Below are 15,753 nucleotides of genomic sequence, written 5' to 3'. Positions count from 1 at the left end.
CCAGAGAAAAAAAGTTAAAAGAAAAATAAGAAAAAAAGAAAGTGGAAAAAGAAAGAAAAAATAGAAGTATGAATTTCATTCTTCTTTTCCATCCCTCTTTGAACCCTGAATCCATAAATTTTCTAAACAAAACTATCACTTCTTCAACATCAGCTATAAATATTACCTTTTTTTTCCTTAACAACAAGGAAAACTTCATTGCAGTGCAACACTAGAAATTTGTCTTCCCAATATTTAATGTTAACCTTGATTTTGCATTTTCTGTGCCTCCTTCTGTAATGAGATATTCAACATCTTCTTTAGCTGCAGCTAATAAAATGGCATCACCTGCATTTTTCAAGTGCTTAATGTTTGATTCTGGCTACCAACTCTTCCAATCCTTCCAACACTTATATTCACTGTACAAATTAAAAAGATACAGATACAATATTCATCCTGGTCTCACTCCTTTATTCACTCTCTTTTTCCAGTTTTCTGGCATAATCAATATTTCCAATATGTTCTACATTCTGGCATTATCTAAACCAGCAACCTGCAGTTCTAGAGCCGCATGTGGCTCTTTCATCCCTCTGATGCAGCTCCATCACAGGTCAGCACCACGATTTTGAGAGGAACCTCCGATTGTGGGGGGCTGGGAAGCAGGGCATGGCAGGAGGAGACTCTATGGCAAGGGATGTGTTTTCCAGTTAGCTCCACAATTGATAGGGCTTTCGGTTAGGACAGGTAGAGGAAAAAGGAAGCCATGCTAGGAGGACACTCTATGGTGGGGAAACCAGATTTCTGGTCAGCTCCAAATTTGAACGGAGGGCTTCTGGTTAGGACCTTTCTGGCAGGCATGAAGTACTCTTATCTTTGCTACTGGTTCAGAAGCTGTAGTGTGTGCGGCCACATGCTCATTTCACTTGCAGGCAGCGCATCTGGGCATGCGCAAAACTTTCTGCATACGCGCAGGTGATCTTTCTGCATACGCGCCGGCGTTGAGTGGGCAGAGCTTTACACCACTGCCTCTACCAGTTCACCCAAACCGGTGCAAACCGGTGCAAACCGGCGGAATATCACCTCTGCTTTGTGGCTCTTTGAGTGTTTAAGGTTGCCGACTCCTGATCTAAACAATCAAAAGCCTTAAGAGATACATTATTAAAGCAAAGGTGAACCTATTGGAAAGCTGCAAGCGAGTTGATTTCCGTACCTAAAGAAAGAGATTGAGATACACATAAGATGGACAAAGCATTCAATTGACGTACAAAGAAAGCATCTCAAATCATTAAAGCAGCTGCACTTTTAGAAGGTGCACAGAGTTGCTTCGAGGCTCTTCTCTGAACATTTTTGCATGCTCAGATAATATTTCCACTGTAACCATCATCAAAGCAAAATAGCGGTGTTTATATATCAGTCAAGAACAGCTTTGAATCAACCAGGTCAAGCCTTCCAAAGGATGTGGCTGCTTTATGCTTGAGCATTATGAATTTTCTGACAGGAACAACCGCACCAGGTTTGATAGGTAAGAGGACCATAGTGGCTGCAAAATGTATTTTGCACTCATTTACTTTGTATCCTGCTTGTTTTCTGAACACTCTAGGCTGCTTATCTCCCCTTATCTGATCCTCTCAACAGCATTCTGCATTGCAGGTCAGGCCATGACAGAGGAATTGGCCAGAAGTCACCCAGGCCTGATGTTATTTCCATACACAGTTATGAAGACATTTGATAATTTATTTTTATTTTATTTATCAATCAAATGTATTGCTTGGTTCAGGCAACAATGGGCAGCTTAAAGGTAAAGATTCCCCTCACACATATGTGCTAGACGTTCCCGACTCTAGGGGGTGGTGCTCATCTCCGTTTCAAAGCTGGAGAGCCAGCGCTGTCCAAAGACGTCTCTGTGGTCATGTGGCAGGCATGACTAAATGTCAAAGGCACACGGAACAGTTACCTTCCCACCAAAGGTGGTCCCTATTTTTCTACTTGCATTTTTTAAGTGCTTTCGAACTGCTAGGTTGGCAGAACTGGGACAAGTAACAGGAGCTCACTCGCTTACACGGCACTAGAGATTCAAACCACTGAACTGCTGACCTTTCTGATCAACAAGCTTAGTGTCTTATCCACTGAGCCACCACGTCCCTTCTGAGCAGCTTACATCAGGATAAATGACCTATAACAACAATTATAAATGTAAAAGTGAATCAAAATTGGAAAAATTAAGACAAAGTAAAAAAACAGGAGTTTGGAGGGGAGAGGTGGGGCGTCTCCATCATTAGCATATCAAGCAGCTCTAGTCAGCAGCTTCTCCTTCAGGACCCCTTGCCAGCCATCATAGACAGGTTTTAAGAACTTTCCTGCAGGCTAAAGAGGGGGGATCTTATCTCCTGCGGCAAAATATTCCAAAGGGTGGGAGCTGTGGTGGAAAAGGTTCTTCTCCTGGATTCTACCAGCCACAATTCCTTGGCAGATGGGATCTGCAAAAGGCCCCTTCTGCCAGCACATGTGAGTGGGGCAGGCTAACCCCATTGGGGAAATATGATTATGTGGACATCCTGGACCCCTGCAGTAAAGGGCTTTAAAGATAATAACCAACACCTTGAATTGTACCTGAAAGTAGATTGGCAGCCAATTCAGATTGCAGAACAGTGGTGTTACATGTGCCATCCTATTGGGGGGGGGGGTTGTCTCCAAAACATGCTGCTGCATTCTAGACCAATAGCAGCATTGCATTGCAATAATTCAAGCGGGAGATGACCCAGGCGTGAGTGATGGAGCACAGGGTCTCACAATCCAGGAAAGGGCACAACTGGTACACCACATGATATTGTACAAAGGCTCTCCTAGCTAAAACTGCCACCTGCTCTTCAAGCAGGTGTCACAAATCTAGAACTCCTAAGCTGTGTGCTGGGTCTGTCTGGGGTAGTGCCACCCACATCCAGAACTAAAGTCGAGAAGCCTGCAGATTCTGAGGTTCCCACAGCCACTCTGTCTTACCAGGGTTCAGTTTTTCTCTCATCCAGGGCCCCACAGTCTCCAGGCACCGCAAAAGGGCACTTTCTTATTAAAACAAGAAATCGAAATGTCCTTACCCATCTCAAGCTGAGAAGATTTATCTATAGGGATTTTCTATTAGCTCCCATGAGTGGCGTTCTTGGCATAAGGGTCCATAGAGCCTTCTTCGCATTCAGCAAAATGAAGTTTGGATTTTCTATGATTCAACCCATTAAATATGAAAAAAAATGTGGACATATTGAAATAAAAGAATGTGTACGATTTAATACATGCATCTGTGCATATTAGGCCTGCAATATTGGTCGGAAAATCTGGGAGATGTAGTCCAATATTACATACACATAGAGGCTTGCCTATCTGAGTCATTATTGGTTTATTAATAAGGCTTACACCTTATAATTTACCCATCTTGTAAAACACGATTTTGGGTGGCTCACATCAATAATAAAACCAGAACAGTAAAAACAAGAAAGCCAAGTGGGGAAAATGTATTACTATTACTGTATGACCTTAAATCAGGGGTGCCCAAACTTGGCAATTTTAAGACTTGTGGACTTCAACTCCCAGCATAGCTGGCTGGAGAATTCTGGGAGTTGAAGTTCACAAGTCTTAAAGTTGCCAAGTTTGGGCACCCCTGCCTTAAATTAAGCAGGTTCCCCTGAATTGAACTTTACTCCTGAAGATTACATGGACGGGTTGCTTTCTTGACAAGATGAGAGGCAGTCACTTCAAAGGTACCTTTATGTGTACCTGTCATGCACAAATATGCTTTTTTAGCAATTGCCACCCTTTCAAACAATCGCAAAACTGCTGGAAAATCTATCTCTTCATCAACTCTTGAGGAAAGGCATACCAAAATTCCACTTCTATTGCTTTATGACCAATAAACAGAGCATATTTTCTTCTTGGAAGCCATTAAACTGTCACCAAATGGTACTGTGTTTATTCAGTCTTCTTGCAGCGTGCGATAGTGTGGTTGCCTTTGGGAAGAGAAGGCTAAGAGCCCAGGCTGGTCCCATCTCTAAAGGGTTTTTCAGATTCTCAACATAAATTATTTGTATAGGGCTTCCTCTAAAATTTCTGTCAATAAAGCCACAAGTGCCCATTGCCTTAATTCCTTTCTCAGGCAAGCACAGGGAACTTTTTTTTTGTTCTGGCACTCTTGATCTGTTTGCAGTATCCCTTATTCATTGCTCTAGTGACAGATTTATATGAGAGCCACTTCTGAATTGCTCTGGGCAAATTTTTCTCTCTTAAACTAAGCATGAAAAAGCCAGTGATTCTGCAAAAAAAAAAAGCGGGTTTTGCCCAACAATAGCCATAATGGATTTAGTATAATATCACCAGTATATTTTGCTTTGCTTGGGTGGTATTTATAATTTTAGGGATGTTCAATATGCTTTATTTTATTTTACCTGTAGGATTTTTTTTACACACATAATCTTAGAAAACTACAGGCGCCACAAAGAGGCTAATGATTTCCTGGCCATATATTTCCAATTTCTAATGGGGACAAGAGCAAATGACCATCAAAATCCTATGTAGTCTTTAGTCCCCCAAAGTTAGCCCATCCGGGCTCTAGGTGAGGAGTCTCCAAACTTGGCAACTTTAAGACTTGTGGACTTCAATTCCCAGAGTTCCGCTGCCAGCATGAATTCTGGGAGTTGATCCACACCTTAAAGTTGTCACGTTTGGAGTCCCCTGATCTGGAACAATATTTGACGAGTGCCTTAAAACAGTTGACAAAGGAGTATTAACAGATTTAGATGATAAGTCTTAATGATAGTTGATTGCTAAATTATTGCTTCTTAATTTAGGAGAATTCTGGTACATTTTGTATTCATACTGGGGATGGAGATCTCATCTTTCTTCATTTTATATTTCTGGAAGACAGCAAAGATTGCAACGATCTCTATTTTTGATTGATTTCAAACAAGAAATGCTAAATGTTTGAATGGATATTGTAAGAGAATAACATTTGCAAATGATGTTTGCTTCTTCGGGAAGTTTGATATAAGGCAGTGCATTTGTTTATTGGCATCTCAAGATGTTCTTCATGTTGTATAACTAAAAACAAAGTTATATGAAAATGACCAAAAGCCTCATACACTCTAATGTACATTCGTTTTGAAGCAATTCAAATTTAGGTAAGAACTGAGCCAATGGAAGCTTTATAGTAAAGTCATGACAAATAATACACTGACATATAATGTAGCCATCTTTAAAGAAAGTTTCAAATATTCTACTCTCTAATTACCTTGACAGATATAAGACAAATGGTATTACTTCAGAGCAGAGGTGTGTTCCTGCCAGTTCGCACCAGTTCGGTAGAACCGGTTTGTCAAATCTACCGAACTGGTTAGAAGAGGTTCCACCAGTGGACCTGGAAAGCAGGCCACACCTACAGAAGAGGTTCCAAAAATTTTTGAAACCTACCACTGACACACACACACACACACACACACACAGACTCACACAGAGAGAGAAAGAGAAAGAAAGGAAGATAGAAATAAAAATAAAAATAAAAAAAGAGAGATGAAAGAAAAAAAGGAAAAGGGGCCAGAGAGAGACAAAAGGAAGGAGAGGGGGGGAGAACACATGGCTGGCAAGCCACTCCCACCAGGTCACATGGCCGGCAGCCCCTCCCACAAAAAAGACCACACCCACAGAGTAGATTCAAAAAAAAATTGAAACCCACCACTGCTTCAGAGGTGGTATTGAGCAGGTTCTGACCAGTTCTGGAGAACCAGTAACAGAAATTTTGAGTAGTTAGGACAACTGGTAAATACCAAGTCTGCCTGGCCCTGCCCCCATCTATTCTCTGCCTCCCGAGTCCCAGCTGATTGGGAGGGAATGGAGATTTTACAGTATCCTTTCCCTGCCACACCTACCAAGCTACACCCACCAAGCCATGCCACACTCACCAAACCACGCCCACAGAACCAGCAGTAAAAAAATTTGAATCCCACCATTGTATTACTTGATTAAAGATAATAATTGTTCAAACAAAAACAGAACAGAATAGATCCTATCAGCCCTTCAAGATAGTCCAGACTAGATAACCAAGGCCATGCAGGTTACTACTAATTTTATATCAAGGGTTTAGTAACAAAATTTTGCAAGTCAGAATGCATTCATCCTTCTATCCTTCTGTGAACTAAGGAGGGGTTTGCTGAGACATCTGAGCACAGGGTTGGACTAGAAGCCCTCCAAGGTCCCTTTTAACTCTGTTATTCTGTTCAAATTCTTGGCCAGGATTCATGCTCTGTTTTGATTGGTGTCTTAGATGTGGGTCTTCCTCCTTTCCTTCAAGGCCATTTTCTTTGCCTCCTACATATCAAGGCATAAAGCCTTGATTTTACAATTCTCATTTTCTGCCTAAATCATTTACAGCAACTTTTGTGGAGCTTGAACCTACAGTTCACTTTCTTGATCATTTGCAGCAGGGCTATAGGTAAAATTGCCAAAATGATGGTATAAGCAAGAGAGGCAAGGCTAATCAGGGGTTAGCCCACCAGAACAAATCAGGAAACAAGACCAGATGAGCATAGCTTTCTTGTAAAGCTATGCTAACAGAACCTTGCAAATGTGGAAGTGCAAACTTCCTGCCCACCACTTTTAAGTGCTATATCCATTCGGGTGGATCCTTCTTCGGTTTCTTTCTTTAACTGTTAATCTACTGAGGGCTTCTGCCTCTCTTGTCTGACAGCTTCCTAAGCAACCTCTCCTAACCCCTTTCCTTAAGGTTATCCATGCATTCCATTACATTGGGCATGACTGATAAATATAAGAATGGGAGCAACAACATTCTAGAAATCAAACTATCACTATTTGTACCTTTAAAAAGTCCTCCAACCTCCCCAATTCCCATGGCCTAAAATAACCCTTCCAAATACAATTGTATTGACAGAATTAAACTTTTTCAGTCACCAGCTACAAAAGCCATACGTAAAAACAAACACAACAAACCCAAAACTGTTGGGATATGTTCATAAAATGTCGCATTGTAAAAAGCTATTTTTTGCTAACGGTTTATCCTCCATTCTACCATGATTCAGTTTCTTCTTGTCCCCATCTACTAGCATTCTAGGACCAGTGAACATGCCCAGTCGTTATGAAGAAGTTGTGGGGTTTTTGGAGAACATTTAAAATGCTTTTTAATCTATTCCACAAACAAGATCTATTAAGTCACTGGAATGGAATTCTTTACCGTTTTACCAACACATTCGTTCACCTGTCTTAATTGCCTTCAGTGGAACAGAGCATCATAGGACAATAATTTTTAAACAAGGAACCTCACATGCATTAGCTAAAAGAATGTATATTAAAAAAAACCCAAAACCCATGCATTATTCCTGTGGTATTAAAATTTCAAGGATCTTCAGACCAGTTGTATTTGCAAACTTGTGGTCATTGCAGAATGATCACAGTCAGCCATGCCTACATGATTGTTATATCTGACATATCCTACAGCTTCTCACAAACTATGTCAAAGAGGAAGCCAGTTGGATGTCAGAAGTCACTCCTGCTCCCACTACTTTTTTGTCCTCCCGTAGTCATTCTGTTTCTATGTTTAGGTAATAAAATATCTCTGAGAGGATAACCCAATGGGGCATGGTTAGGGTTAGGGTTAGGTCTAGTATATGCCTATATTTCTTGCCCTCACTATCTTTTCCAGACCCTCTATTTTACTCTTCTTCCCACTGAGTTAACAGATAAATGCCACAGTGATATTATTTTGCTTATGAAACATAAAGAACTGTCCATTAGATTTTTATCAGACACAAGGCAACATTTTAAGTGGGTTACAACCTGGTTATCTGACAGACTATTTTTCTCATTATGAATTTGATTGTGAAAATTGGTAGAAAACTCACTTTTGAGGCCCCAGTGGCCTCAAAACAGCAAATCCACAGCTAGTACTCCATAAGGCTATATTTATTGTAAATAGTCTATTGTAGCTTCTGTGTGACATGCTGAAAATGAGGATTAATTTCATTTTGGATGCAAGAACGGAAAAGGATCTCCTAAGAATGGAAAATCTACAACCGACTATTTACAGTACATACAGCCATTTAGAGCATTAGCTGTAACTTTGTTATTTCCATATTAGTGTAATGTTTTAATATATTTTAATTAATTAATTTTAATACAATACTTAAATGTCTCTTGATTTTTACCTTCGTTTTAATCAATCAATTGAACCTATGTTCACTGATTTAGAACTATCTAGAATTGCAGTTGCAATACCAAGCTAAAGTTATGGTATAAACTTTTTAGAACAGACTAGAATTCTTTATTGGCCAAGTGTGATTGGACACACAAGGATTTGTCTTTGGTGCAGTGTACCTAAAAAGATAAGATACATTTGTTATGAATCATAAGGTACAACCCTTAATGATAGTCATAGTGTTGCAGAAAATGACAGGCTTTAGACTTCTCAGGATACAGGAAAAGTTTATTTGGCAGCCAGGTTCAGAAAGCTAGCCCATGGCTAGCATTGCAAGTTCTGAACAACCTTCATTATCGAAGCACGCGTTCTTATACATTCTCAAAGGCAGCGTAACATGGAAATACTTAACTCATTTCTTAGTGGTTACCTGGAGGAGAAAGCCTTATAAGGAGATGGGGTCTTACTTCTCCTTTTGTTACAGGTATGGATTATATGTCATTAACGAACTTTAATTGAACCTTTTGGTTTGGACTTTTGACATAGGTTTTGACATAGGGACGTTGGCTAGAACATCTTGTGGTTAGTGAATGGTGACACTTCCTTTAAGCAAACGTCTAACTGTCCCTATTATGCTATGTCTTCATTCTTATATTTTTAATCCATATTTTATTCTACTTTAATAGGGTACAAGTAAGCAATCAAATCATACTAGGAAACAATCAATATAAATCGTAAGGATACAAACAACAAAGTTACAGTCATACAGTCATAAGTAGGAGGAGATGGTGATAGGAACAATGAGTAGATTAATAGTAATAGTAATGAAGCCTTAGTGAATAGTTTGACAGTGGTGAGGTAATTATTTGTTTAGCAGTGTTCAGGGAAAAAACTGTTCTTGTGTCTAGTTGTCTTGGTGTGCAATGCTCTAAAGAGTTGTTTTGAGGGTAGGAGTTGAAACAATGTATGTCCAGGATCACAGGGTTGTTGTGGCAGGAAAATAAAAGGAAGAAGCATTAGGCTTGTTTGCCATCTTGAATTATTTACACAAATAACGGTGGGAGAAAATAATCTATATTTAATCTAATCGTTAATACTCTTAATATCTGTCATGAATTTCTGATGATCCCAAATCAGCAATGTGAGAATAAAATGAGCAAAAATAATTCGCTCATAGTATAGAAGGCTCTAATAATAATTGATCATTTAATTGATTAAATTATTAAATGATACTCTATAGCATTGTTTTGAGGGTAGAAGTTGAAACAACTTATGTCCAGGATGCGAGGGGGTCTGTAAATATTTTCACGGCCCTCTTTTCAACTCATGCAGTGTACAGGTCCTCAATGTTTAGAATGTTTGTTTATTAACATTTGTAGGCCGCCCTTTTCCCTGAGGGGACTCAGGGCGGCTCACATAAAAATCAGGAAGGGGAATACAAACAATGACGTAGACACATATAATAAAAAATAATAAGCAACATTCATTCATCATTCGGGAGGGGCGGCTATCTTTGTCCCCAGGCCTGACGGGCTAGCCAGTTCTTAAGGGCTGTGCGGAAGGCCTGGACGGTGGTGAGGGTACAAATCTCCACGGGGAGCTCGTTCCAAAGGGTCGGGGCTACTACTGAGAAGGCCCTCCTCCTTGTAGTTGCCAGCCGGCACTGGCTGGCCGATGGAATTTGGAGGAGGCCCAATCTATGAGATCTAATTGGTCGCAGGGAGGTAATTGGCAGAAGGCGGTCTCTCAAGTACGCAGATCCACTACCATGCAGGGCTTTATGGGTGACTAGTAGCACCTTGAAGCGCATCCGGAGATCGACAGGTAGCCAGCGCAGCTCGCGGAGGATAGGTGTTATGTGGGTGAACCGAGGTGCACCCACAATCACTCGCGCGGCCGCGTTCTGGACTAGCTGAACTCGCCGGATGCTCTTCAAGGGCAGCCCCATGTAGAGCACATTGCAGTATTCCAGCCTAGAGGTCACAAGGGCCCGAGTGACTGTTGTGAGAGCCTCCCGATTCAGGTAGGGTCGCAACTGGCGCACCAGGCGAACCTGGGCGAATGCCCCCCTGGTCACAGCCGTCAGGTGGTGGTCAAAAGATAGCTGTGGATCCAGGAGGACTCCCAAGTTGCGAACCCTCTCTGAGGGGTGTAAAATTTGACCCCCCAGCCTGAGTGATGGAATATTGGTCGAATCTTTGGGAGGGAAGCACAACAGCCACTCGGTCTTTTCTGGGTTGAGTACAAGCTTGTTAGCCCTCATCCAGTCCATAACGGCCTCAAGGCCTCGGTTCATCACGTCTGCCGCTTCATTGAGTTGGCACGGGGCGGACAGATACAACTGGGTATCGTCCGCATATTGGTGGTATCTTATCCTGTGCCTTCGGATGATCTCTCCCAGCAGTTTCATGTAGATGTTGAATAGTAGGGGGGATAAGACCGAACCCTGAGGCACCCCATATGTTAGGGGCCTAGGGGACGATCTCTGCCCCCCCACTAACACCGACTGCGACCTGTCCGAGAGGTAGGAGGAGAACCACCGCAACACGGTGCCTCCCACTCCCACCTCCCGCAGTCGTCGCAGAAGGATACCATGGTCGATGGTATCGAACGCCGCTGAGAGGTCAAGGAGGACCAGGATGGAGGGATGTCCTCCATCTCTGGCTCTCCAAAGATCATCGGTCAATGCGACCAAAGCGGTTTCTGTGCTGTAACCGGGTCTGAAGCCTGACTGGAAGGGGTCGAGATAGTTTGCTTCCTCCAAGGACCGCTGGAGCTGGAAGGCAGGTTGGTAGCAATTGCTTTTTCTGCAATTCTAATTATACTCTGAAGTCTGGCATTGCAACCTCAAGTTGGCATTGCAACCTCAAATCTAGACTGCTCTAAACCTAAGGCAGGCATAACTACTTATTCCATCATCTTCACACTGAATTGCAGGTCTTCCTTTGCAAAGATGGCGCTTTAGATACACAATCTTAGCAGAGGACACATGAAGTAAAGGAGAGTGTTGGGAATTCAGTAAATGATTTCTCAAGAAAGCAGTACCACAGTCTCAGTCCCAAGTATTAAGAAACTTTTTTTTACTGACTTTCAGAATATACTACAGTTCTTAGCCTCCATAGCACGGCATGTCTGCAGGCACATTCCATTAATGAACACAGTTAGAGTCTTCACCAACACCGCCTCTCCCTGCATGAAGCCAGCTTATTGCTTGACCCCAACTGACATCACTTCCCTCTTTATGGCACAAATTCTAAAGGAAGCCAAATGTTGGTACAGCAGCAAGAAGGAAGTTAAGGTACAATTTAATCTACTTAAAAGGATGCATGTTTCCTTTTGATTTTTTAATCTCTGAGATAACATTAGCAAATCAAAGGAGGCTTCTATTTTTCTGCATCTTTGTGTAAACATACTAGGTAACAAACACCTGCTTTTTATTCCAGCAAAATCAATTTGGAGCCCAAATGAATGTGCTTCACTTTGAAGAAGATTCTTTTTTTTTTTTCAAAAGCCAAGAGTCAAAATCAGAGGAAGAACATATTTTATCTGGGGAAAAAAGAAAGCCAAACTCTCCCCACCCACCATGGGTTAACAGCAGTTCCACATCTTATTTGTGAACCCTATGAAAACTGGGGAGGGAAAAATGTAGTTTAAAATGTAAAATCTAAATTTGCATTTTGTAGGCTTGGCCTTACTTTTTCCCGTCAAACCAAAGAATACTTAGAGCATATAGGTTTCCTGAAATAAATATATATATTCACATTATTTCCTTTCTACATAAGTCAGAGTATGTAAAGCACAGAAATGGAATAAAAATAGGAAGTCAATGAAGTTGAAAGTATGAAATTAATAGTGAAAGAGAAAAAATATGAAGCACTATAGGATATGATTAAAATATAGTCATTGTCTTTAGTGTTAAATTTTTTTCTGTTAAATTTTTTACTTTTTTTTTGAGGAACTAGTAGCATGCTCATATACACACCCACACCCACAAACTATTCAGTATTTTTCTACCAGCATTTGAACATTTCCTCATTCCTTAGTAAGCATGAAGAAATTGCTGGGCTTTGGGGTTGGTTTTTTTTTTTTTTTTTTGCCATTTAATCATTTGTTCTATTTTATCTGTCAAACTAACCACTCTGGTCTGGTGCATTCATTATCAGATCAAAACATTCAATCACATCATACAATCAATACAATATTTACTGCAAATAATTTGGCTTTTCAACACAAGAAACACTTGGAAATTTCTTCTCTCACATTCACACATTTCCAAATGAGTTAATGATCTGAAGAGCAAAAGATCCGGTCCCATCCTTAACACAAAGTCACACTCCATTTCCCAAAATTGTTCACTGTTATGTCTCATACCCATCTGATCAGAATTCTGATCAGCCACTTCCTAGGCACATTTAACAAACTAGTTTTGTTTTTACTGTATCTTCCCCTTCGCACAGGGGAACAATACTAGCATTCCTTCAAATGTCAAAGAGAAGTGCAACCTTCACACCTACCTTAACCCAATTGCAAATCCACATTATGTACAAGCCATATCCCTATTTTAACATTTCTCCAATTATACTATTTTCAGCCTCACTATTTTTCAACATTCTCATATAATGATATTTTTATTGGACACAAGATTGTATTCCTATCCATGGCCCAGTTCTTTTTTGCTGCATTCTTTCATCTCATTCCCTTCCATCCATTATATCATTTCACACATTCTTGCATTACATTGACTCCCCATAATTCATCGATACTTCACTCATTATCACAATTTAACATAACATCACATGCAAATATTACAAACCATGAATGCATACTTTTATATGCACCCATAACCTAGGTGATGGAAATGCACTTTCTGAAATAATTTTAGCTATTTAATTAATAATTAAACTTATACTTACACTTTCCTGCTTATATTCATCAACTCTAGTGCAAAAGAACAACTTTCATTCAGTTGTTAATCCTTTCCTTTCTCTTAATTTCACAGGCACACAAGAAATCTATTTTTTCCTGTTTCTTTCATTCATTCATTTATTCATGCTTTCTGCTATTTCCATACATTTCACGTTTTGCAATATGCCATGGTCCCCACCAGATCTGTTCACGTATATCTTTCTATTTTACTTATCGGTTTTAATTAATCAATGCTTTCCCATAATTCATTGTTAGTTCACATAATTCATTGTTAGTAAGATAAACTGAAGACTAGATCTCCAGCCTTGGCAATACTGATAATACATGAAGCTTTCCCTGCTAATGGTAAGTATAGTACTTGTTTTATTTTTCACTTGCTTCTAACTAGACACAGTACAAGTTGTACCAATCAGTTTGGGCATATTTTGGTCAGCCTGCTCCAAAGTACAATCCAGGTCCAATCCAGATCCAGTGTTATCCCAAGCCATTTTACACTCTTCTATGCAAGACAGGCTCTCACTACGTCTCAAGGCAACATGCTTTTGCCAGCACCTGTTCAATTCAAAGATACACAAACTCAGGATATGAAATGTCTCCAAACCTAAGCTGAGCTGAGTTTATTAGATAAAGAATTTGAAAATCCATTACCAGCTCTCCCAAAATTTTCATCTCTGCACTCAGGAAAGGATCTATCACAAAAAAACAGGTCAACAAGAAATAAAATAAAATTAGGTGAACCAATCCATTCTTTCACATAATATGTATTTTTGCTCTGGTAGAAGCTTCCAATAATTCAGAAGCTGGTTTCAATTCCAGGCAGATGAACCACAGCACAAGCAGATCTCCATCTCAGTGTACCAATTTTGCTTCAACACTGGCCTGTCATTGTTCTCACAGATTACATGAGTGGCTCATTAACTGAATTGCATGGTGGATTTCAGATTCTTTCCATATTTCTCTCTGCTGAAAAGCTCAGTTCATACATTTCAGTGAGGGAACTCTCTTCCTGTGGGAATAAACCTAAGTAGGATTCCTGAACAAACCTGAGCCTTGGGCTCAAGATGGATTTCAGAAAACTTCTCCTTAGTTATTTCTACTCCATCTCTTTACCCCCCTGGAAAAATCAAGCTTTTCTCTTGGCTGTGTCCCATTAAGTGTTGCGTGATACCAGAAGACCTTAGCTTTGCTACTAATGTGACTTCATACATCTTCAGATGACATTCAGCTTGGAGCCTCTCGGAAGCAAATCCAATAACAATTAGAGAGGGGTTTGCTTACCAAATATACTACTTTAAAAAAAAACCATGATAGGTCATATGGAGTATCAAGGGGCAACCAAAGTCTACAACATTCTGCTATTTATTAAGGACAGGCAGGATTAGGACACTGATTAAAGAGTACTCTAATTAGCAGTAGGTCTTTCAGTTCTTCAACCCTGACCTCTGATCTTTCCAGGTGAGAAGGTGGGAATTGAAGGGGGGCATCCTGCACCTGTTTTCAGGGCTCCTGAGAGGTGGGTGGTGGTGGCAAGATTCAAGTAAACTCACCCTGGGGTTTTAATTCAGGCGAAACCCCAATCCCAAGGACAAACATGTTTCGGCCAGTTGTTAGCCTGCTCACCATCCCACCTTTCAATACCCAACGTCAGATCATGCCTAAACCAAGGAAGGCAGAACCAAACCCACTGGCCACCCCATGCGAGAAAAGAGAAGAGCAGCAACGGATGCTCGCAGATGCAACGTGGGGAGAAAACCGACTCCCCCGTCCCGTCCGGGCGTCAACTGCCCCTGTCCCGCATATCAAACCCTGGGGGGGCCCTTTGCCTTCTAACGGCACCGTGACTCTCTTCGGTCAATCGCTGGCTCCCCGCCCGCCCGCCGTCCCTCGGCCGCCTTCTCACCCGCGGATTCGTTTCGCCGTTGGGTTCCCTCCTCGCGGATCACCACCGTTCTCGACACGTCGAGGATGGAGGCGGTGGCTGCTTGCATGGCTCCGGGGCCCTCGGGGCTTCCGAGCCGCAGGGGGAGGGGGGCGACCTGGCCCTCTTCACCGAGCAAAATCCCACACTCTTCCCGGGTGGGTGGGGAAGGGAAGGAAGGACGGGTCTTCCCCGCTGGCCTGTCCACCGCGGCTGAGGGGATCGGGGAGCTCCAAGCAGGCTTCTGTCCGCGGGCAGGAGCGCCGGCTTCGTTTCCCGCTTCTCCTTTTTACAACTGCCGGCGCTTCGCTCGCCTTCCCCTCCGCCTCCGCCCCGGCGGCGTCTAACGAGCGGCAAGCAAAGGACGGTGCTGAGCACCTGGAGATCCCGCCCTCCCCCGCTCATTCCCCCCTCCCTCCCCACCCGCCACACAAGGCAGCACACCTCGCTTCCTCTTCAGCGCTGAGTCCGGGCGAAGGAAGCGAAGATCGTCGCGCCTTCTCGGTTCAACGACCACCGGGGACTCGACGTGCCGGAGCCGTCGTAGCTCTCCCGTCGGATGCGCCCCTTGAATATCCAATCCAAAGGTGCGTCGCGCCTTCCCCCGTGAAGATCGCACAAGAGGCAGATTCGTCCAAGGGCTCCGAAGCGCCTCTACCGGAGCGGGTTACGCGATCCCCTATCTGGTCAAAACGCAAGATTGGACGAGTGCCTTCCGCCGACTTAGGGCAGAATCCGAGGCCTC

The 15,753-nt window shown here is 42.1% G+C and overlaps 1 protein-coding gene and 1 long non-coding RNA gene across 2 annotated transcripts in view; both read right to left on the bottom strand.

Annotated features, from left to right (window-relative positions):
• The window catches only part of SUSD3 (sushi domain containing 3), a 54,452-nt gene extending 39,102 nt beyond the window's left edge, over positions 1-15,350 (bottom strand). Inside the window, exon 1 of the mRNA XM_014061334.2 lies at positions 14,991-15,350. Within this exon, the coding sequence (XP_013916809.2) occupies positions 14,991-15,078 (88 nt within the window). The 5' untranslated portion in view covers positions 15,079-15,350. The remainder of the gene's footprint in view (positions 1-14,990) is intronic.
• Positions 976-8,331, bottom strand: LOC148047992 (uncharacterized). Its single transcript, XR_015695896.1, has 3 exons — positions 3,072-8,331; positions 2,074-2,152; positions 976-1,189 (listed from the first exon to the last, which is right to left on the bottom strand). It is a non-coding gene; the product is annotated as an uncharacterized LOC148047992 (long non-coding RNA).
• Positions 15,351-15,753: the final 403 nt, after the last annotated feature.

This window comes from Thamnophis sirtalis, unplaced genomic scaffold (genome assembly GCF_051295495.1).
Source record: "Thamnophis sirtalis isolate CommonGarterSnake01/CBP01778 unplaced genomic scaffold, rThaSir2_p1.2 scaffold_3, whole genome shotgun sequence".
NCBI classification, from domain to species: Eukaryota; Metazoa; Chordata; class Lepidosauria; order Squamata; family Natricidae; genus Thamnophis; species Thamnophis sirtalis.
The sequence above is the reverse complement of the archived record's forward strand: the minus strand, read 5'-3'. Positions and strand labels throughout refer to the sequence as shown.